The sequence below is a fragment of the Furipterus horrens genome, unplaced genomic scaffold, assembly GCF_987537825.1.
Source record: "Furipterus horrens unplaced genomic scaffold, mFurHor1.1.pri manual_scaffold_5, whole genome shotgun sequence".
In the NCBI taxonomy this organism is placed as follows: domain Eukaryota; kingdom Metazoa; phylum Chordata; class Mammalia; order Chiroptera; family Furipteridae; genus Furipterus; species Furipterus horrens.
This window is the reverse complement of record NW_028327175.1, coordinates 27,390,440-27,409,798: the sequence shown is the minus strand read 5'-3', so window position 1 is coordinate 27,409,798 and position 19,359 is coordinate 27,390,440. Positions and strand designations below refer to the sequence as shown.

Genomic DNA, 19,359 nt, shown 5'->3' with positions numbered 1-19,359 from the left:
CCTCCCTAATTATTGTCTCCTTTGTCCAGGTCCATTTCTTCCCATAGAAAGTTCCTAACACACAATGAGATTCATGTGTGCATTTTGTTTATTGTACACCTCCCCTTTCCCAAAGGTAAACTCCACAGGGGCAAAGCTTCCTGTCCGCTTTGCTCGTTGGTATAATAATCTCTGGGCCTAGAACAAGCCTGCAACAAGGCAGGTCGTGAAAACCTATTTGTTGAATATATAGATGAATGCAGGAGCTCCTTAATGTTCATTAATAAATTATCTTCCCTATTTATTGAATACCAAATTAAAGAAAGACCATTTTATAAACAATATGATTAAAGAACAAGTATGCTCTCACCCAAAATAAATTTAAAAATTGAGAGGGGAAGCAAACTGGTGTGGATCCCATTTCAACTGCTTGTTCACCATGTGGAAAGCAAATAAAGAGCTTGACAGGGGTTTAAAGGATGGGGAAGATGGTATCCAGTGTTGAGCGTCATGGTCCCTTTTAATTAGCAAGAATTAGAAATGTCAATAAACATTGCATTTTCCTCCAAATTCTAAAAATAAACCAGGTCCTTGGACTTAAACTAGAAGAACTGGGGAAAAATGTGGCTCCTAATCAATGCACTATTTCTGCAGGGACATATGTTCTGCGTGTGGATTCAACCACATGGACCCCACCGGGAAATACTTTCATGTAAAAACTGAGATGCTGTGAATCGGAGAGAACGTACCAATAAGCTCCTTATTTCGGACGTCCAGAGCCATGTTCCGGAGCGCTGTGGCCACTGCGCACACCACACGGTCGTTATCTATTCGGAGCAGCTCCACGAGGATGGGTAGGCCTTTCTCTTTCCGGACAGCAGCTCGGATGTATACTGACCACTGTGAAAAAGATGGAAGGCAAAGACATCAGAAGTGGAGGAGGAAAACCCTGTAAGCAAATAGCACGTATGGGTTTTCAGACTGCTGTTTGCAGGAGCCGAAAAGGTTGGATTATCAAGACCTAGTTGTAGAATAGGTTGAACAGGTTAGACATGTATTTAAATGTTTTAACTTTATTTTTTGCCTTCAACATATGATAAAGCTTTCAGGGTGAGTCAGTTAACCACACTTTGCTTCTCTGGTACCAGCATTTTCTTTACTTAAATTGGAAAGCCATTCGTAGCCATTTGCAAAATGTATATATTTGATACTTTAAGATGTGAAGGTTTGGGACCGAAAGGACTGGCCATTGGCATTAAGAGGAATGAAAAATGAAACCTGGAAAAAGTAGAAAATGATAAAAGATTGAATGTAGGTGATGGTTTTAAAAAGAGAGATTTAATATGGAGGTGGGGCAGAGAGATGAGTTAGTTGCCAAACACACCAGCTGTCTGCTGAACAACAAGAATAAATAAGTCAGATAAAGGTAGGTGTGTATAGAGGTAAATATGACGTTAAAATCAAGAGTAAAAAAGATAAACTTTAAAAAGCTATTTAGATCAAAATGCATTGTCTAGGGCTACAATTCCATGTGTAATTTATAAAATAAGATACACAATTTATTTTGGATTGGTGGTTTTCGACCTTAACAAAACACACCTAATTTTACTATTGAAATATACTTGCAATATCAGAATGGTAAAGCACTCCAATTCATTTCACAGAATTCAGGAAGGCCCAGATGCTTCAGGCATTTGCATATATACTTTATACTCCTGTATGGTGTTCCAGAGAAGAGAGTGCACTATAAAAATCAGCCAATATAAGGGTTTAATCTGGCGCAATTGCATTTATGATACAAGAAAATGACATTCATGACATGAAGTTTTGGATTCTGTGGTTGAGTCCTCCTGGGGACCACCAAAGGTGGAGCAAAGTTCCCATCCCTCCCCTCCACTGGGCCCCTCCACCCCCGTTCCCCATTGGGGCAGACACCCCAGAGCTGGCTCTCACCTGTGGCAGGCAGGGAGCCCCCTCTGGCAGTGAACGTAGGGCATACGCCATGCCTGCCACATCCTCAGCCCAGCCCTGCATGAAATATGAGATTAAAAAACACACACAACTTCATCCTGTCCTATGTTAGAAGTCACATTCACATAGTTTCTTATCACCATTAACTTATCCCATAAACTTCTCACTTGCCCCCACTCAAGGAAGCCTGAGGGGGTGGGAAGCAGAAACAATCACTAAAGCATCTCCTGATTGCAGTGAAGTATTTCACAGCCATGTTCTCAGGGAGCAGAAAAATGGATGGTCAGGGAGTCTTAGACATGGAAAAACATACAGGTCTGGAAGCTGTTTTTTGGAATTTGGAGGGAGATGCTCTGTGAACATAGTACAAAACCTCCTTCATGTCCATTGGAAATTTCATTTGCAATTTGACATGCTGAGACACAATTTTCCTCTACCTCCTGCACTACTTGTAAACCTCTGGTCTCCAGGGCTCAGGAAAGATGGGAAATCTGAGCTTATGCAGCCCATTCATTGTTGGGTTCTTCCTTAAAACTAAGGAAAGAAGTTAGAGAAAGGAAGAAAATGAAAACCAGAGTGTGGCATCAATGTTCACCAATGGTGAGATCAACATCAACAATAGATTTTATACTGGGAAGGTATTCTTGGCCTTTTGAGAGATGGTAGGAAATGTTTTTGGGAACTTGGACAGGCTGATGTATGGGCCCTAAAGATGGCCTCTTTCCTGGTACCACCTTCATTCCAGCCCAGGATGCTGGTTTGTACATTAGTGACCTCTTCTAATTCACCAAGCTCCTGGGAGGCAGCATGAGTATTATTTTATAGAAGAGGAAATCTAGACACAAAGTTAAGTGACTTGCCCTCCAGGGTCAATGGTGGCCCTGGCCCCCAGTCCTGTTTCTCCAAATCTGCTTCTCTTTATGATGTTGACAATCTTCCTCCTCTGCCAGCACCTCATTCTCTCTCCCCTGATCTTCTGTGCTCAGTCTCCCAGAAACTGCCTTGCTTTCTCCTCCATCCTTCCAAATGTTGACAGAGAAGAACTTGGCCATACTGGAAATGAGCCAAGAAGGGAGGACTATGACTTTATATTCTTAGAAATCCAGCTATTATATCCCTCCCATGTTGGATGGAAAGATGATTTGGTGTTTGGAAAATGATGAGAGTTCTTCAGCTTTGTGGGGAACTGATTTGAGAATTTTAAAAATGGTTATGTAGGGCCAAAAAATGTGAGTGAGTTACAGATACACCTTTTTGGTATGAGAAAATGGTCGACAGTGGTATGTTCTCCCTAAGTGAAAAGAGATCACCAGACAACAGATTCAAACTTACTATTATTGCTATTGCTACATAGAAAATAATTTTTATTTAGAAACTTTCAGTTGTGTATGTGCTTGTATGCTTATATTAGCTTAGTGTAAGGCAACTCAGAATAAATTATTTACATTTCACTCAAAAGATGTTGTAAGTTTCCATGTTTTCTTGACATGCAAAGATATGTGATAGTGATGCTTTTTAAGTAGCAGCCAACCAATCGATCAGTCTCAGAACAGGTCATGTGTAACCGAAGTGTAACCCATGAAGAAGAAGTGAAACACTAGGCAGAGGTGGAATGAAGAAAGGCACCAGAAAAAGTTATGGAAATGAGGAGTGTTGCCAGATACACTCAACACAGAACCATGAGGCTACTATAGACTTTTCCAAAAGAGAAATAAGTTGCCTTGGAAGTACAGCAGTCTCTATGGTGGTTAGAAAAGTGTATGAGTTGCCATGAGTTTTGTAATCTAAGAAAAAGTAGGAGTACCATTGGGATATAAACATGAACAAGTACCATAACCCCTTGTAGTTGAGGTGGAAATATTTGGGTGCAATGAGAGCACTGTGCACTGAGCATATGTGTACAGGGAAGGGAGTAATCAGGCATGGACCAGGATGCCTTTAAGAAGAATGGTTCATGAGCTGAAGAGAGGATGCTTGATTCAAGAGGAAAAGAAGGAATAGGTATAGGAATGGGAGAGGGACAATGATGAAGAGGAGATGGAGGAGGAGGAGCTGGTTCAGGAGAAATAGCATGGAAACATGGCCCAAATTGCTCCTGGAGAGATGCTCTTCCAGTGAGCACCTCAGGAGAGTTATGACCCCTCAGAATAATTTCAGCTAAAGAAACCTAACACTTAACCAAATGCCAGGCACAGCTGTATTCTTTATGTGTATTAATTCATTTAATCCTCATCTCAACCCTATGTAGGATATACTAGTATTGCTCCCATTTAACAGATGAGACAAGGGAGGCACAGCAAGGTCTCACAGCATGCAGATACCTGACCAGGTCTCGAACCCAGGGAGCACGGCTATAGTGTTTGGGGTACTTAACCACCATTCTCTTCCCCATCTCAAAAAGTGTAAATTATGCACATCTGTAATCATAGTCATATAATCCTTTACAAATTCACCAATTAACCTTGGCCTAATAAGTTACATTATGATTTTAGTGTTCCAGTAATCCATCTGGGCCTTTTCTAAACTCCTGAGTTAAAGACCCTTTGAGTGCTGTCAATGGAGGTCCTGGACATTTCAATCTAGTCTTGATAATAACTTGCCTGGATTTAGCAAACCTCATACAAGAAGTTGAGAAGTCATGTATAACTGGAATCACAAAGAAAACAGTCTTGTTTGAGTCAGGAAAAGATCGCTTTTGTTTGCATGTGATACGATAAAAATTCCAAATTGTAAATGTGTCCTTCTCTTCCTCTCAACCCATGGCTCTTCCTGGTGAGAGGCTCTGTTATTATCTAGCCTAATGAGGGGTTGTCAGAATGGGACAAAGAGCAAAACAGTAAACATCTGGTGCTTAAGAGGAGGCAGATGCACGTGAAAGATTGGGTGTACTTGACAGGGGCTAAGAACAGGCAGAAAACAATTGCCTTCTCCTCAGAGTCAACACAGAACTTCCAAGCTGGAGAGAGAAAGGGTCCAGGTTGGAGAGGAAGTAAGAGGTGCGAAAACATCATGGGGGACTGCCACCTGAAGTGCTTTGGTCGAGACCTCCCCTGTGTGGGGGAGTGATGATAAAATCCCCCTTGAAGATGGAAGGGTGGAAAGGGAGAGTCAAGAAAAGCTCTGCTGCCCTTCTTGGACCTCCGCAGTGTCTACACAAGACTCAGAGAACTCCGCTGCACCATCACGGAGTGGGAACTATACAGTAGGAATGACAACATGACTTGCTGTGTGGGAGAAGGTTCCTGTGGTCTTGACTGGGTGGGCTGTGTACGTCAGTTAAGGAGGAAAGGCCAAGGACTCAGGGCTGCAGAGACACTAGTAAACCGAGAGGCAGGGGAAACATCAGAATGGTGGGCACTGACAGCCTGCCTCCATAAAGAAGAGGATGTGGCTGCATTTCAGGGGACAGCAACAGCGGGAGAAAGCAGGTGTGGGCTCAGAGAGCACACAGGACCAGTGATGGTCCAATCACCAAGGACCGTGTCCTAGCTGACAACCCAACAGGACAAAGAGGCTTTTCCTGGGCAAGAGGACAGAAAAGATTCGTCGTCGGCAGCCGTCCATCTTGAGAGACGATGGTGTAGCTTCTTAAGAGTCTATCTGCACCGCCGAGAATGGCTGTGCAGTCCGACTCGGGAGTGACATGGTATCTGTCTCCTCCCGTGTTGAATCGACATCTTGCGATGATGCTGGAGTGTCCTCTCCAGTGAAGCTGAAGCTACAGAGCCTGGGCAGGGTGATATGGAGGGTCTGCTGTTGCCCATGCAGCAGACCCCCCCTCTCTTCACAGCTGAAGGATCCAAGGGAAAGACGGAGTCAATACAGCTTGGCTTCAGGTGCACCGCAGGAGTTGCTGGTGTTGACTACAACGTCAAACCGCCTTAGGGACTCCGGCTCCGGATTTTCTGTCGGGGTTTACTTCCTTAGCCTTTCCCCTGAAGAGGTATGCCGCAAGGCAGCGGAGGTTTTTTGGAGTCAGAGTTTTCCTTCTCTGATGTGCCCTGACTGGAAGATCAAACCAGCGACACTTAGCTCGCAGGCCGACGCTCAATCCACTGAGCCAAACCAGCCAGGGTCACAGAAAAGATTATATACTGAGAAATGGACACCCAATCCCCACCCCCTGCAGATGTATGCCTGTAGATGCTCCCCACTCTCCCAAGTTTAGCTTCAACTGTAGGCGGAAGGAGAGGATAAAAAATGACAAACATAAATGTGGCCAAGATTTAAGCCTGAAGGACTGGGGAAAAGCTGAATTGTGTTGAGTTTACCTAGAAATGTCTAGATTAAATGCTCCCTTCCTTCCTTCCTTCTTTTCTTTTTCTTTCTTTCCTCTTTCTTTCCTTCTTTCTTTCTTTCTTTCTTTCTTTCTTTCTTTCTTTCTTTCTTTCTTTCTCTCTCTCTCTCTCTCTCTCTCTCTCTCTCTCTCTCTCTCTCTCTCTCTCTCTCTCTCTCTCTCTCTCTCTCTTTCTTTCTTTCTTTCCCTCTTTTGCATTATTTAAAGTGAGGGCTTACAGATGAAACTACATTGAATTACACAAAACAAAGACAATTATTTGTATATGAATTGGTGTTTAATAATATTCCTTGTCTGTATTGATGATTTGGTGATAAAGTGAAGTCAATAACTTTTGAACCCAGGCTACCTCACTCCAATGTGAATTTCCAGGGACTTGGCTTTTAAAAATCCCAGCCCAGCCATAAACAGAAATTAATAGCTATGATTTTTCAAAACAACCTCTTCCCTTCTTAAAATAAGGTGATTTAGTTAAGGCTGATTTATGTTTCTAAAAGGAGATGAACTGTAATTTAACAAGTTTTTTCCTTTTGAAATCCTAATAATTTGCTAAATAACTAGAGATAATATTCCCGTTTAAATATTAAATATTGTACTATGAGGCCAAATCCATTATAGTGCTAAAATTCTGATTTTGTTGATTAATATCTCTACACCTTAAAAGTTCTCTTGCTTTAAAAATATAGCCTGCCAGTAAATGATTTTGTCATGGGATTGTTCTCCCATTGACTTCTTTTAACAAATTAGCCATTTCCCCACTTTTTCTATTGATACGGTCAAGAAACATACCATTTTTCAAGCCAAATTCTTCTAAACATAATTTCATCTTTCAGAAGGATTTTAGCATCTTGTAGTGTCACAAAGCCACAGCGTGAGAACATCCTACAGCTGCAAAATGAGTGATACAGTGCAATGAATTTAGTACAGATTGAGTGAGACTCTGAAATTTGTTTAGGAGTTAATCTATAATGCCGTGTTATGTATAACTGTGTTTCAGTCTCATGATAAGGGGAAAGTCCAAAAAAAAGTTTTTTTATTTAGTCTTATTTCAAGCGAAGGTTTACTATAAAAAAAAGTTACAAAACATTCAGAGGCCTGTGGCTTTTGCTGCATGCTTCACATTGTTTTCTCTCCAGTGTAGGTCATTATCTGAATTACCAAGTTCATCCGACGGCAGAACAACTCTGGTTGGTGGCTGCAAGAGGATTTTGGAACAATTGGGCAGTACTAGCACCAAGCCCTTCAAATGGTGGGATTTCTTTGCAATGAACATAAAATCTAGGTGCCAGGTTTTTAAATTCAGAGCTATGTTACAGGATTCTATATTTTTGTTTTTAAAATCTGTTCTGAGCAGTGATATCTCTAATCAAGAGGACTAGTGGAGAATTCCCTTATGTTAGTAAAGCAAAAAAAATCAATTTAATAAAAATTTTGGTCAAGGTAATAGAAGCTATTGCATATATAAAGTGTTTTTCTGTTTGTATTTTTGGAATGTAAGTCAGGCTGATGCAAAGACTAAATTTTACTGCATCTCTTCATGTGATACTGAAAATATTAATGTCCAAGAAAGAGATTTTCCTGGGTGGGGAAAAACATTTAGATACTCTTTTGTGGTAAGAACAAATGAAGAAGGTCGAGTTCAAGGAAAAGTGACATAGAGAAAGCATTCATTAAACCAACAGGAATAAGTACACCAGCCTCTCCCACCCCCCAACTCTCAGGCTATCTCAAGTCAGTAATTTTTTATAAAAAATCATACTTTTAAAAGTGAACCTTTCTGAACATAGAACGATTTTTTTTTATTGTGAACATTATAATACAGGCACAGCCCTTACTATCAGTACTACTTACTGGGATCTTATGGAAAAGAAATCACTAAGTTCTGTGTGATTAGGGCCAATGACTCAGCTATGACCTTGATTCTCCCTATTTCCTTCTTCCTAGTTTGGGGCCCATCCTTGAACTGTATCAGGCTGGTCCTCACGTCCAACTGAGAGTGTTGTGTCCAGGAGCTGGCTGATTGGGAAGAGTCCTCAGATAACCTTTTTCTTTTTTCTGACCCAATTTCCAACTCATTAGGCATCTTGCTTCATGCCTCATTTTCATTATATCTTTCAAAATTTTTTCTTTATATTCAAACCATGTGCTTTATATCATACCATTAACTAGGACAAAGACAATTTTCTTTGTCTTAGATGGCAAATCATGATGTTGCAAACCACTAACCTGCCCTGGCTCACTTGTACATGATATGCTAACTGCTAAGCTACGCTAAATTTGTGTCCTTCTCAAGGCCATGGGTCCTATCTCTAGGGACAAGTCTCAAATTTCCCAGTTCTCTTATTTTTTATTCATTTGGGTCACATGACAGGAGAGTGTTTCCTTCTTCATTACATCTATGTTGCTATCAGCTTAGCTCATTAAATATTAACAGATTAATATCCAAGTATCTATTTAGTTTATCTTATTTTAAAAGTAACTGAGGAACTAATAGAGCCTTGAGACTAGCCACATTATAGGGGGAAAGTTGACTAAAAAATATATAAAATATTTGGCTCAAAGGCAAGTACAGATATATTTCTGTAGTTCAAACCGTGGGGTTTTCATGAAGTTCAATTACAAAAGAATTAACCCATAAATGGGAGTCCAAAAAACATTTGTTCAGTTTTGGAAATCTTTAACCTATTATATCTAACTGTTTTAATATTCTGTGACAAAAACATCATTATACTGTAAATGAGGAAAAGGTAACTGAATTCTATGTTGACTATGAAAAACATTTATCTCTTTGCTTCTGCCATCATACTACTATGCTTTTCTGATTCTCATAAACCAGTAATGAGGGTTTTAAAGTTTAAAAGTATTTAGGGCCATTATGAAAATCTAGTTTGCTAGTCAATTTACCACATAAAAAGAGTGTGCATGATTCCCCCTCTAAACAGTAGTTGTTGTTTCAGATGATGAGGTCTATAAAAAGCATCTCTGTGCAAAATCCTGGTGTTTTATCCTCACATTTCTGCTTTTGTTTGGGTCATAAAAAGTTAAGGACACTAAACTACAACTGTTGCTGTAAAATCACATTCTTAGAACTTTAGTTTTCAGATGGTTAACACTATCTATACAAAACTTGATGCTGTTATGCATCCTAAGTTAATCTTTTATTTAAGATTTCTTCTTAAATCAAGTCTTTTTTTTTAAGTAAGGATTTTTGTTTTTTTACGAGTTTTTCTAATCTTTTAAAAATTACGATAAAGCATCAGTGTTTGTCTTTAAGACAATTTTCTCAGATCATCCCTATGGATTGTTTATCTTCCCTTCCCACATATTCTCTTATCATTTAATATGGTAAATTAATAAATTATACAATAGGTGATGATAATGTGATTACCTTTTATGCATGCTTGTGTATTTTCATTTTGATAAGAAAGCACTTATGTAAATACACACACACACACACAATATATATACCCACACATATTTTTTAAACTACACATATATATTCCTCAGCAGCCCCTTGCTCTGCATGAGGACCATTCCCTTTATCTACAGTTACAGTATTAGGAAGGCTAGTACTCTTAAAGGTACTGTTGACATTCTGAAAGTCAAAATTCTACTTTAACCATTGGGATGGAAATCTTTCTAAAATGCTTTCTGTCTTTTAAAATTACTAGTAATAGTTTAGCATTTTCTTGATGGTAGAGAGTCAGCATTATGACTATCAGTTATTGGAATATATGCAACAGCCAAGACATTGAATGGATTCTGACAGTTTTTCTGTCTTGTATCCTGTAGTTATTTTTTAAAATTCTTCTATCTTTTCTCTTTGCCATCACAGTATTTACTCTTCCTTCTTATGGCAGACCTGTATGCCTGTTTATAAGAGGTATGCATTGCATTTTTTAATAATATTGCTTGAAAGCTGATGTGGACTGGGGTATCTGATGGTTACAGTTGTTAAATCTTTGTCTAAAATATGGAATAATTTCATTTGCTCTAGACCCTTCTACCTCCTTATTAGTAGTCTCTATTAATAATAGAAAAAAATGAAATAAATGTCTTCTGGTTATGTGGGGATAAATTTCACACTGGGGATAGGTGTTGAAATAATGGGCAGGTTTATGCACTGAAAATTGTCAGTGAGATATAATTGCCAGAAAATACTGAAAATTTCTATCACACTTCATCCATAATTGTTATTTTATAATCCAAAGTAGGATAGAATGTTTGAATATCAAAATAGCTTAAATTTTAATCTTATCATTTTCTTACTCCAAACACCTAAAGGCCCAGACATATCTCTGTGGCTCTTCCAGTTGACCTGGTTACCTCTGAGACACATAGCCTGGTCATTTGAACAGAAAGTTCAACACTACAGAAACTGTGGGACTAGGAAATGCTATAAAAATCTGCAGCCTGAGAAGCAGCGATGAGTGTGGAAAATGAAAAGAAGACAGTTTTCCCATAACTCCTTTCTATCACAGGACTGAGCAGTGGGGTACAAAGAAATAAATGGGACTTGATTTCTGCCTTTAGAGGGTTTACAGACCAGATTCCTTTCAAGAGGACATTGTTAGCTCAGTAAGTACTGCTATATATAAATGAATAATTGGTGACACTGATCCTTAGTTTTGGGTTTTAGATTTGGTGCAGTTCTTAGTACATAATATGTCTTTTTTTCTCTGGCTGCTTTTAAGATTTTTTTCTTTATTAGTGATTTTGAGCACCTTGACTATGATGTACCTTGGTAGACTTTCTTTATATTTATCATGCTTGGGGTTCCTTAAGGTGCTTGAATCTGTGAGTTTATGGTTTTTATCAAGTTTGAAAATTTTTCAACCATTAATTTTGCAAATATTTTCTTCTGTTTTCTTCCTCCTTTGTCTCTGTTCTCATTTGGGGACAGTAATTACACATACATCAGGCCTCTGTACATTTTTCTTTTTTCTCAGTGTTTCATTTTGTATAGTTCCCACTGCTTTTTTATAGTTCACTAATCTTTTCTTCTGCATTGTCTAATATGCTGTTAATCCCATTTCCATGTATTTTTTTTTGTTTCAAACATTGTACATTAAAAGTTTTATTTAGATCTTTAATATGTGTCCCATGGTTCTAAATAATTTTGGATATGTGGAATACAGAGTTTAACTTTTAAAGTAGAGGTTGTAGTCTTTCATTTAAAATTCTTTAGACCTCAAAGATATGTCTTCATTTTTAAATTGTTATAAGAATCTAAATATTTATCAAAGAAAATAATGATTCACTAAAATATAGTTCAAGATGGCATACTTGATTTGAAACCATCTAGATGGCTTTGTGCTTCAGATCATACTCATACCTGCAGGCCAGAGACTACTTTCCCATGCCCAGCTAGTCAGTTCTCCAAGGTGGGGGAGCTTGGTAAGGACTTGCAGCAACTAAGTACTTGTCTGTATATACTGACACTCCCTTGGCCAATGATATCTTGTTCCCATCTTTGCATTCAGTGTCATGATTGACCTGCATGATGTGATGTGAAGCAGTCACAATATTCTCTGTTTAAAGAAGAGACATCTGAGAACATAATGAGTGCTATAATTCATCCAGGGTCACAAAGCTCAGAAGAGATGGAGTCTAGGTTTGAACTGTGATTTGAGTCAAAGCCTCCTAAATTTAGAGGGAAATAAGATCTAAAGTTTAGTTCAAGGAAGTGTTTTCCATTATTACCTCTTTCCTACTCATGCAAGACTATTCTCTAGAATGCTGCCTGGCCTGACTCTGCTTTTGAGTCTTTCCTCTGGTTGAAAGCAAGAAATAACTTCACTTGACAACTTCATTTTCCTTTGCCCACCTGAATTCTTTCAGTACAACAGTAGGAATGCCTATGGGCAGGGGAGGAAAGGGACAATATGTTCATGCCTAAAACTCTCAAAATAAGGGGTGGGACTTCCCAAGCACAGTGTCAGGGACTGGCCCCCAAAGTTGGGATGCCACATCTGAGAAAGAAGGCAGTGCTATTATCAAGACTGTAGCAATGGAAACAAAGGGGGAGGGAAGGGAGAGAGAGAGAGAGAGAGAGAGAGAGAGAGAGAGAGAGAGAGAGAGAGAAGAAGGCAGATGTTGGAAGGTATAATAAGAAGGGAAGGTGCGGTTGTATACAGTGCTGAGGCCAGTATGTTTGGTGTCTATGGTATTAAGCTTTTGAGAATTATCTGTAGTTACGTGCCTATATTAACATTGTTTTAAAGAAAATGTTAAAAAGAGTGATTATGCATATTCTAGATACAAGCTTTGATATTAAATGAATGGAAAATGGATGGCAGACATCTGAACTTCCTCTCTTGATATTTTCCCCATATGCCCTCATTCTTCCAAGAGACTATACAGTTTTATGTACTAAGGCAAGTTAGCTCATGTAGCCATTAGTTATCAAACTCAAGAATTCTCTGCTGTGGTGAATCCCTTTCTACTCAAAATGAGGATTATGGCAGTTTTCAGTGAAAACCAATCAGGGACAATATGTGCTTATAAGGACTCTAATCTTCCCAATCATATATTTGTTTTAATTTAAAATTTTTGCCAAAGATAACTAGCAAAACTACTCTTTTCTGTGAGCCAACAGTTTAAAAATTCAGTAGGTTCTTTTCCTCTGGGAATAGGACCATTGACAACATTATAGCAACTCACATGGGTTTTTATACAAGATGTTTGGTTAGTAGCTCCCTTAACAGTCAACAACAGTGCTTTGAAAGCATCACCATGTCAGTCTCCTTTGAAAATGAAGCAGCTGAGCTACACAAGTAGAATGGAAAGCATATCACAGCATTTTCAATGACTACACTTATATCTCTCCTTCTCTGTTTTGTCATGATCTTGAAGGACCCCTGAGGCCTTAAGAATTTTTCAAAGGAATATTTTATTCTAAGTCCAACAGTTCAATGTAACTGGTCGTCCTGCAACATCCTCAAAATCTTCATTAGAATTGCATTTCTTAAAACTGGACTTCTGTTACTGTCTAAGGTTGTGCTCATAACCCCAGATTCCTTTTTTATGGTAATGAACTAGTCATACCTTCCAGCTCCCTGCAGCCAAGTTCTGCAGGGCGCCTGCAGCCCCTTCCAGTGTGTCTGCATTTGAGCACTCAGAGAGCAGTGTGAGGTAGGGTTTGACTATTGACGGGTGCCACAGCATCTGGATCCCTTTTGGTGGTTCTGCACAGTCTGGAAGAGGTCCTACTCCATCCCACTGAAGGAAGAAAAATGAGAGAGTAAACATCTTTAACATCATATACTTCCCAATATTGCCTTCTGTAAACATTACAGATGATTTTAAAAAGCAGTGTGTCATAACACCTGGTAAGCATGTCCTGCATGTGGGGTAGCGCAGTAGCTGTCCAAAAATAGGAGAGCCATTCCTGCCCGTCGGGAGCTCGTGACTGAGGGTGGAGGAGGTTGCAGCATGGACATAAGAGAACATAACTGGCAGGAGAATGGATAAACTCCCTGAGAACAATTCTAAGTCACGCTATAGGGAAGAAGAAGAGACAGATTGGGCCAGGAGGAGGAAGGCTAAAGATCAAGGTGGCATATTTTATAGTTAGCATATTCTTGACACAACATAGTAGTTAGTAACAATTAAATGCCTTCACTTCTTATGCATAAGTATGAACTCTGATAAATTCCTACATAACTTGTAAAACATGTTGGTTTGATTTTGAGAACTATCTTGTATCCACGGGCTTCGAACAAATGACAGAATAAACAAAAATGAAAATGGCTATGGTTTACTAGATGCATTGATGTAGTATAGGCGCACCAGGTCTTACAGCAACTCTAATAGTTAAGTTTGCTTTGAACTGAATATTATAAATAACAGAAGAATGAATGGAAAATTAATTACAAATAATTTAGAAATTATGAGTTATTACACAAAGGTATATCAGTAGACTGTTAAAAAGCATAGTTTTGAAGACATCATAGCAACTTGGGCAAATAATCACAATAAAAATTAAATGAACAAAGCAGGATACAAAGTGGTATGGGCTTTGTGCTTTATAGCATGTGAAATTCATCATAAAAACCATGTAACAACAATAAAAAGTTATTAATAAAATGTTTATGTCTTTCATTTTCTTTACATTTAAATTTTCTGTTCTATTACTTTTATAATTAAAAACATTAAGAACTGTAATAATGATTATGAACTTTGAACACATATACACAGCCTTCATGTTTTGTGAAATATAAAGGCAATGAGTACAGTAAGGATAGAAAAGAACTAAATTATATAGATAGAGAAAATATTCCCATATTCAGTTTTGAGAACCACAATAAAACAAAATAACCCTTAATTTTAAGGTCAAAGCACTAAGTTATTTAATTGCTTTTTTGTTTGTTTATTAATGATTGCTTAAAATAAATATAATTAAATGTCATATACTAAACTTTCTCACAGATATTCACACACACACACACACCACAACTATATTTCAGAATCCGTGTAAGTTCATTTGTTCTGAAAATTTTACTGGAAGAAAATATAGGCTTACTTCATATCCCTGTAACTAAAAATAGAAGTGTTAATATAGATAATGTAAAGTTATTTAACTGTCACAAATAATTTCAAGAATTTCATCAATTACCTTCAAAATAACCCCTGAAAACTACTCATGCATTCTTTTTCTCACTTATGATACAGCTTAGTTTAAGTAAAGGCAAAAGCTCAGAGATGAATGACTTCCCACAGATGGATGTTGGACATACAATTAAAGGTCATTTTTATTAAGAGTATCATTTAATCTCAACTTTCTAACAAGAACATTCAATGTGAGAATCTTGTTTTTTTTTTTAACCAAAGCCACTTCTAAACCATTCAAAGATGACTTTGCATCTGTGCACAGCCTACCAATAAAACCAGCACATCTCTTAAATACATTTAAAAAAAAATTGAAAGTGAACCAGCCTTGTCACATTGCACCTGGATCATTACATGAGACTGGCTCAGTCTGTTGGGTAGAAAAAAGCACAAGGAAAAGGGCACTGTCAGCGTCAGGTTTTCTGACGTTGATGATGAAGCAGGGGTAATACTGGCGTCTCAAAGGAAACCTGCTTGGGTTTTTTAATCTATCTGCTAGTGCAATGGGAAATGGACAATTATTTCATTTGAATTTATTTTTACTTTGCCATCTCCTTAAAACTTTTAAGCTCTCATTTTCATATAAAATTTAATAATATTGAAAAAACAAGACTATGAAGTTTAGAACTCAACACGGATGACAGTTCCCTCTCATGTAAGAGCTAACACAATGGCAAAAGTATATGGTATTTGCATGCTCATTACCACATGTGGCAGCCAAACTACACAAAGAGCAAAAGACAGCTGTGTTGTTGTTTGCTGGGTTCCATCTTGTTCTCCTTTTCTAACTTCTGTGCAATAAAACAGGATAAATGGCCAAATCAATAGACAACTTCCTTCTGCTCTGACACGAGATCTATGTAGCTCTTAAATGCCTTTTATTACAATCCTTTCTTAATGGTTACATAGAGTATCTGAAGGAAATAAAAGGAAAACCAATACAATACAGATAATCTTGGATGGGAGCTAGAAATGGAGTTCTGTTATTTCATAACATTGATGGCACCCTGCCATATCAATGTTGAAGAAAAAGAATGTCTCAAATCAGGCAATGTATCTGGCCTTTATCTGGCAACTATATTCAAACTTTTGAGTTAATAGGGAAAGAAGAATCAATTATACATTAAGTAACTGGGTTTTATCACCCATAAAAAGAACAGAAGTCTACAAGTAGTGCTAACATACTTACGTTGCCTAGAGAATCAGCATAACAGGCCTACAGGGCAATGGTGCCAACAGAATCAGACTGATGTCGTGAAACAGTTCTGCACGTGTAAACTTCTACTGCTAACTTTCTTCTTGGTTGAGGACCCACGAGGAATCATGGGCTATGAACCTCTTTTACCGAAGAGGAAATAGGTCAGTTATAAATTTAAACAAAATATGTTTCTATCCTAAATTTTCTACAAAACAGGCACATGGGCTGAAGGCAAGCAGTGGCTAAATTTTTAACACAGTCACAACATGGATCATCCAGGTATTTGCTCCTAAGAACACAGGACTAAATTTATGAGCCTTATGCAACCTGCTTATTTTGGAATATGTCTCAGGGGCATACATATTACCGAAACTCTTTAAGAGCTTGAAATATGAAAATAATGTATAAAGAAGCAAAATGTCATCCAGTCAGAAGAACTTTCTGTGTAATAAAGACAAGGCACAACCAAGGCGACAAAGTATTTCTAAAAAACCAACAGGGGCAATACTAGTAAGGTTTTTTTTTTTTTTTTTTATTATAATATCTGCATTATTGCCAAGTTATGATATATACACACACCTACTCACACATAAACATGTAACTGTGCATCTTTGATTATCAAGTTTAAATTTAAAACTCAAGCTGAGATTAATAAAAGGGAAAGCAGAAAAAGAAAGGAGAAAGGCATTCTGTGAACCTAAAACGTGTTATTCCAGCTTGGGAGATGTGTTCATTAAAAATATCCCTTTCTTGTCATGGTTTTACTCTTCACACTTCATAGTTAAATGAATATTCCTCAATGTTGTGTCCATTTTCATTTCATCTGTTGTATTTTAACAAATAAAATGTGCAAACGTTTTAGAAGCTCTCAGTTCTTAAAGGTATTACTTAACTGTTCAAATGTTCAAATTATATTTTGTGTAAGTCACTCCTGTGTTGTTAAACAGGAAAAAATAACAGAATATATTTTTAGCTTTACAGTCCCTCTTATTGTCTTGTTTATAGGAATTTAGAATTTTGCACATATATTTAGAGTTCATGAAGCTGAAGACCAAGTTATACAGAGTTTTTGAGATGTTTTATGAATAATACAATGGGTTGAATGCCTATGTCTCCCCAAAATTCATATGCCAAGGTCCTAATCTCCAATGTGATGGTATTGGGAGGTGGAGCTTTTGGGAAATGATTAGGTTTTCAGGGGTCCTCAACCCTGGGGCTGTGGACCAGTACTGGTCCGTGGCCTGTTAGGAACCAGGCCACAGCACGAGGTGAGCAGTGGTCGAGATTTGCTCCTTTACTGCCTGAGCTCCACCTCCCCCCTCCCCCCCACCCCAACCCCCTGTTCATGGAAAAATAGTCATCTAAAAAACAGGTCCCTGGTGCCAGAAAAGCTGGGGACCACCTGATAAAGTTATGAGGGCGAAGCCCCCATGATGGGACTAGTGTCTTTATCAAGAGATAAAGAGCCCAGAGTTTTCTCTTTCTGCCTTGTAAGAACACAGCAAGAAGACAACCATCTGTGAACCAGGAAAAGGCCCTCAACAGACAGCAAATCAGCTGGTCCCTTGATACTGGACTTCCAACCTCCAGAACTGTGATAAATAAATGCCTGTTGTTTGAGCCACCCAATCTATGGCATTTTGTTTCAGCAGCCCAAGCGGGCTAAGACAATAATCATAGAAAGGACTAAGAAAACTTAGTATTACGAGGGCCCTGTAGCTACACCTTGACTTTTCTGCCACTGAGCTTTCTTTGGGACAGGCTTGTAGCAAAACAAGGGAAGTATGTGGCAGGATTATGTAGCCAACAGATCATAGAGCAAACCAATAGACTGATTTGTCTTCCCAAAGAGTGCCACACTCAATAACATACTTTTCTTTACTGGCTTTAAATATCTGACTGTATGAATAGTGTCAATAAAATGAACAGTTTATACCACTCACTTTCTAAACTTGTAGAAAATTAAAAAAAAAAAAAAACCTTTCCAAGAAGATAATGCTCAAACCTTTTTAGAAAAGAAGAAAATAACACGTTCCCAGTTTAGCAGTCAAGGGGCTGCTGAGCTCTGGACACGATGCTCTGATATGGTCCTTGGCAGGCAAGGAGGGACAGGCAAGCCAGCCACTGTAAGAAATGTCTGCTCAGGAAGAGAACGACATAGGTGTGGGAACGTGTTCAACGTGTGAGTTAAAAATATAGAAACAGAGAAAGCTTTACTTTGGACTTGCTTTTAATACTTTTGCTTCGCTCTGGGGCTTAAATTCTATTTAAAAGATTTCTATCTTAGTTGGCTTGAGGACGGAATAGTGGAAGCCATGTGCTGCTTATAGGGAGAGAAATATGTGACTTAGGAATAAAAATCAGAAAGTTCAAAAACTAGGAAGTGATGATGTCCATAGACTTCACAATGGGCCTTTGGAAACTGGGGTTCTTTAAGGTTGGCGGCTCACAAGACCACTTGGATGGCCACATTCATCAAAGCCCCCATTGAATGAGAATTAACAAGAGAACTTCAGCTCCTCCCCTGTGAAGGGGCTTGCGCCTGCCCCAGCCTCCATCTCCAAGGCTCTGGGCTGGGCACCATGGAGGTGCAGACAGGAAGGGAGAAGGCCTTACATTTCAGGAGACATGCTAGAACATACTGCTGCTCCTCACACATATGTCCCAGCCATTCAAGTCTATGTAAAAAAAAAGCATGTTTACTGCTGAGCTGTACCCCTGAAACACAAACAGAAAAGGCCTCTTCACCAGAGGAATGCATCTCTAGTGCCGAGATTTCTCTACTGAGGAGGGGGTATTGCAGCCATTCCACATGTGCAGGCTTTTATTTTCATAGATTTCAATGAAATATGCCATAGTCCTGTGATATTGCAAGATAAGGGGGTGAGTCTGCAGTCATAGGAAGCATTCTGAGTTTAAATCCCACTCTTCCCTCCCAGGTGAAGTCACATGCCAGAGTGAGGAGAAGATGACCGACCGTAAGATGGTTCTCAGAAGGTACACCGATTTTTCTCTCCCGCAGGGTTTGACTTAATGAGGCCTCAGTCAGTACTACATACTTTGAAAAGCAACCACCTAAACACAAGTCCTTCCACAGTCTGCCATTTTTTGCTTGACTTGCTTTGAACAGCAGAGCTACTGATTGATTTTGCCTTTATAGTATTTCATTATTGCTTCTAGCTTTTTTGGAGGGGGGTGGGGGAAGAGAGATAGGAAATAGAAGTGATGGTTTTTAAAAAATTCCAAGTATAAAAATGATTCCTGTGTTAACTCTTGGGGATTTCAGAAGATGTCAGCTACAGGG

At 38.6% G+C, this 19,359-nt stretch overlaps 1 protein-coding gene across 4 annotated transcripts in view; it reads right to left on the bottom strand.

Annotated features, from left to right (window-relative positions):
- CTNND2 (catenin delta 2) overlaps nt 1–19,359 on the bottom strand; it is an 821,463-nt gene that overhangs the window by 95,148 nt on the left and 706,956 nt on the right. For 2 of the 4 annotated variants that reach the window (XM_090276223.1, XM_090276224.1), the window contains 3 exons: nt 13,295–13,468; nt 1,933–2,007; nt 729–879 (listed from right to left, as the gene is read on the bottom strand). In XM_090276223.1, the coding sequence (XP_090132349.1) occupies nt 729–879; nt 1,933–2,007; nt 13,295–13,468 (400 nt within the window). The remainder of the gene's footprint in view (nt 1–728; nt 880–1,932; nt 2,008–13,294; nt 13,469–19,359) is intronic. The other 2 variants (XM_090276225.1, XM_090276226.1) reach the window with 1 other exon arrangement.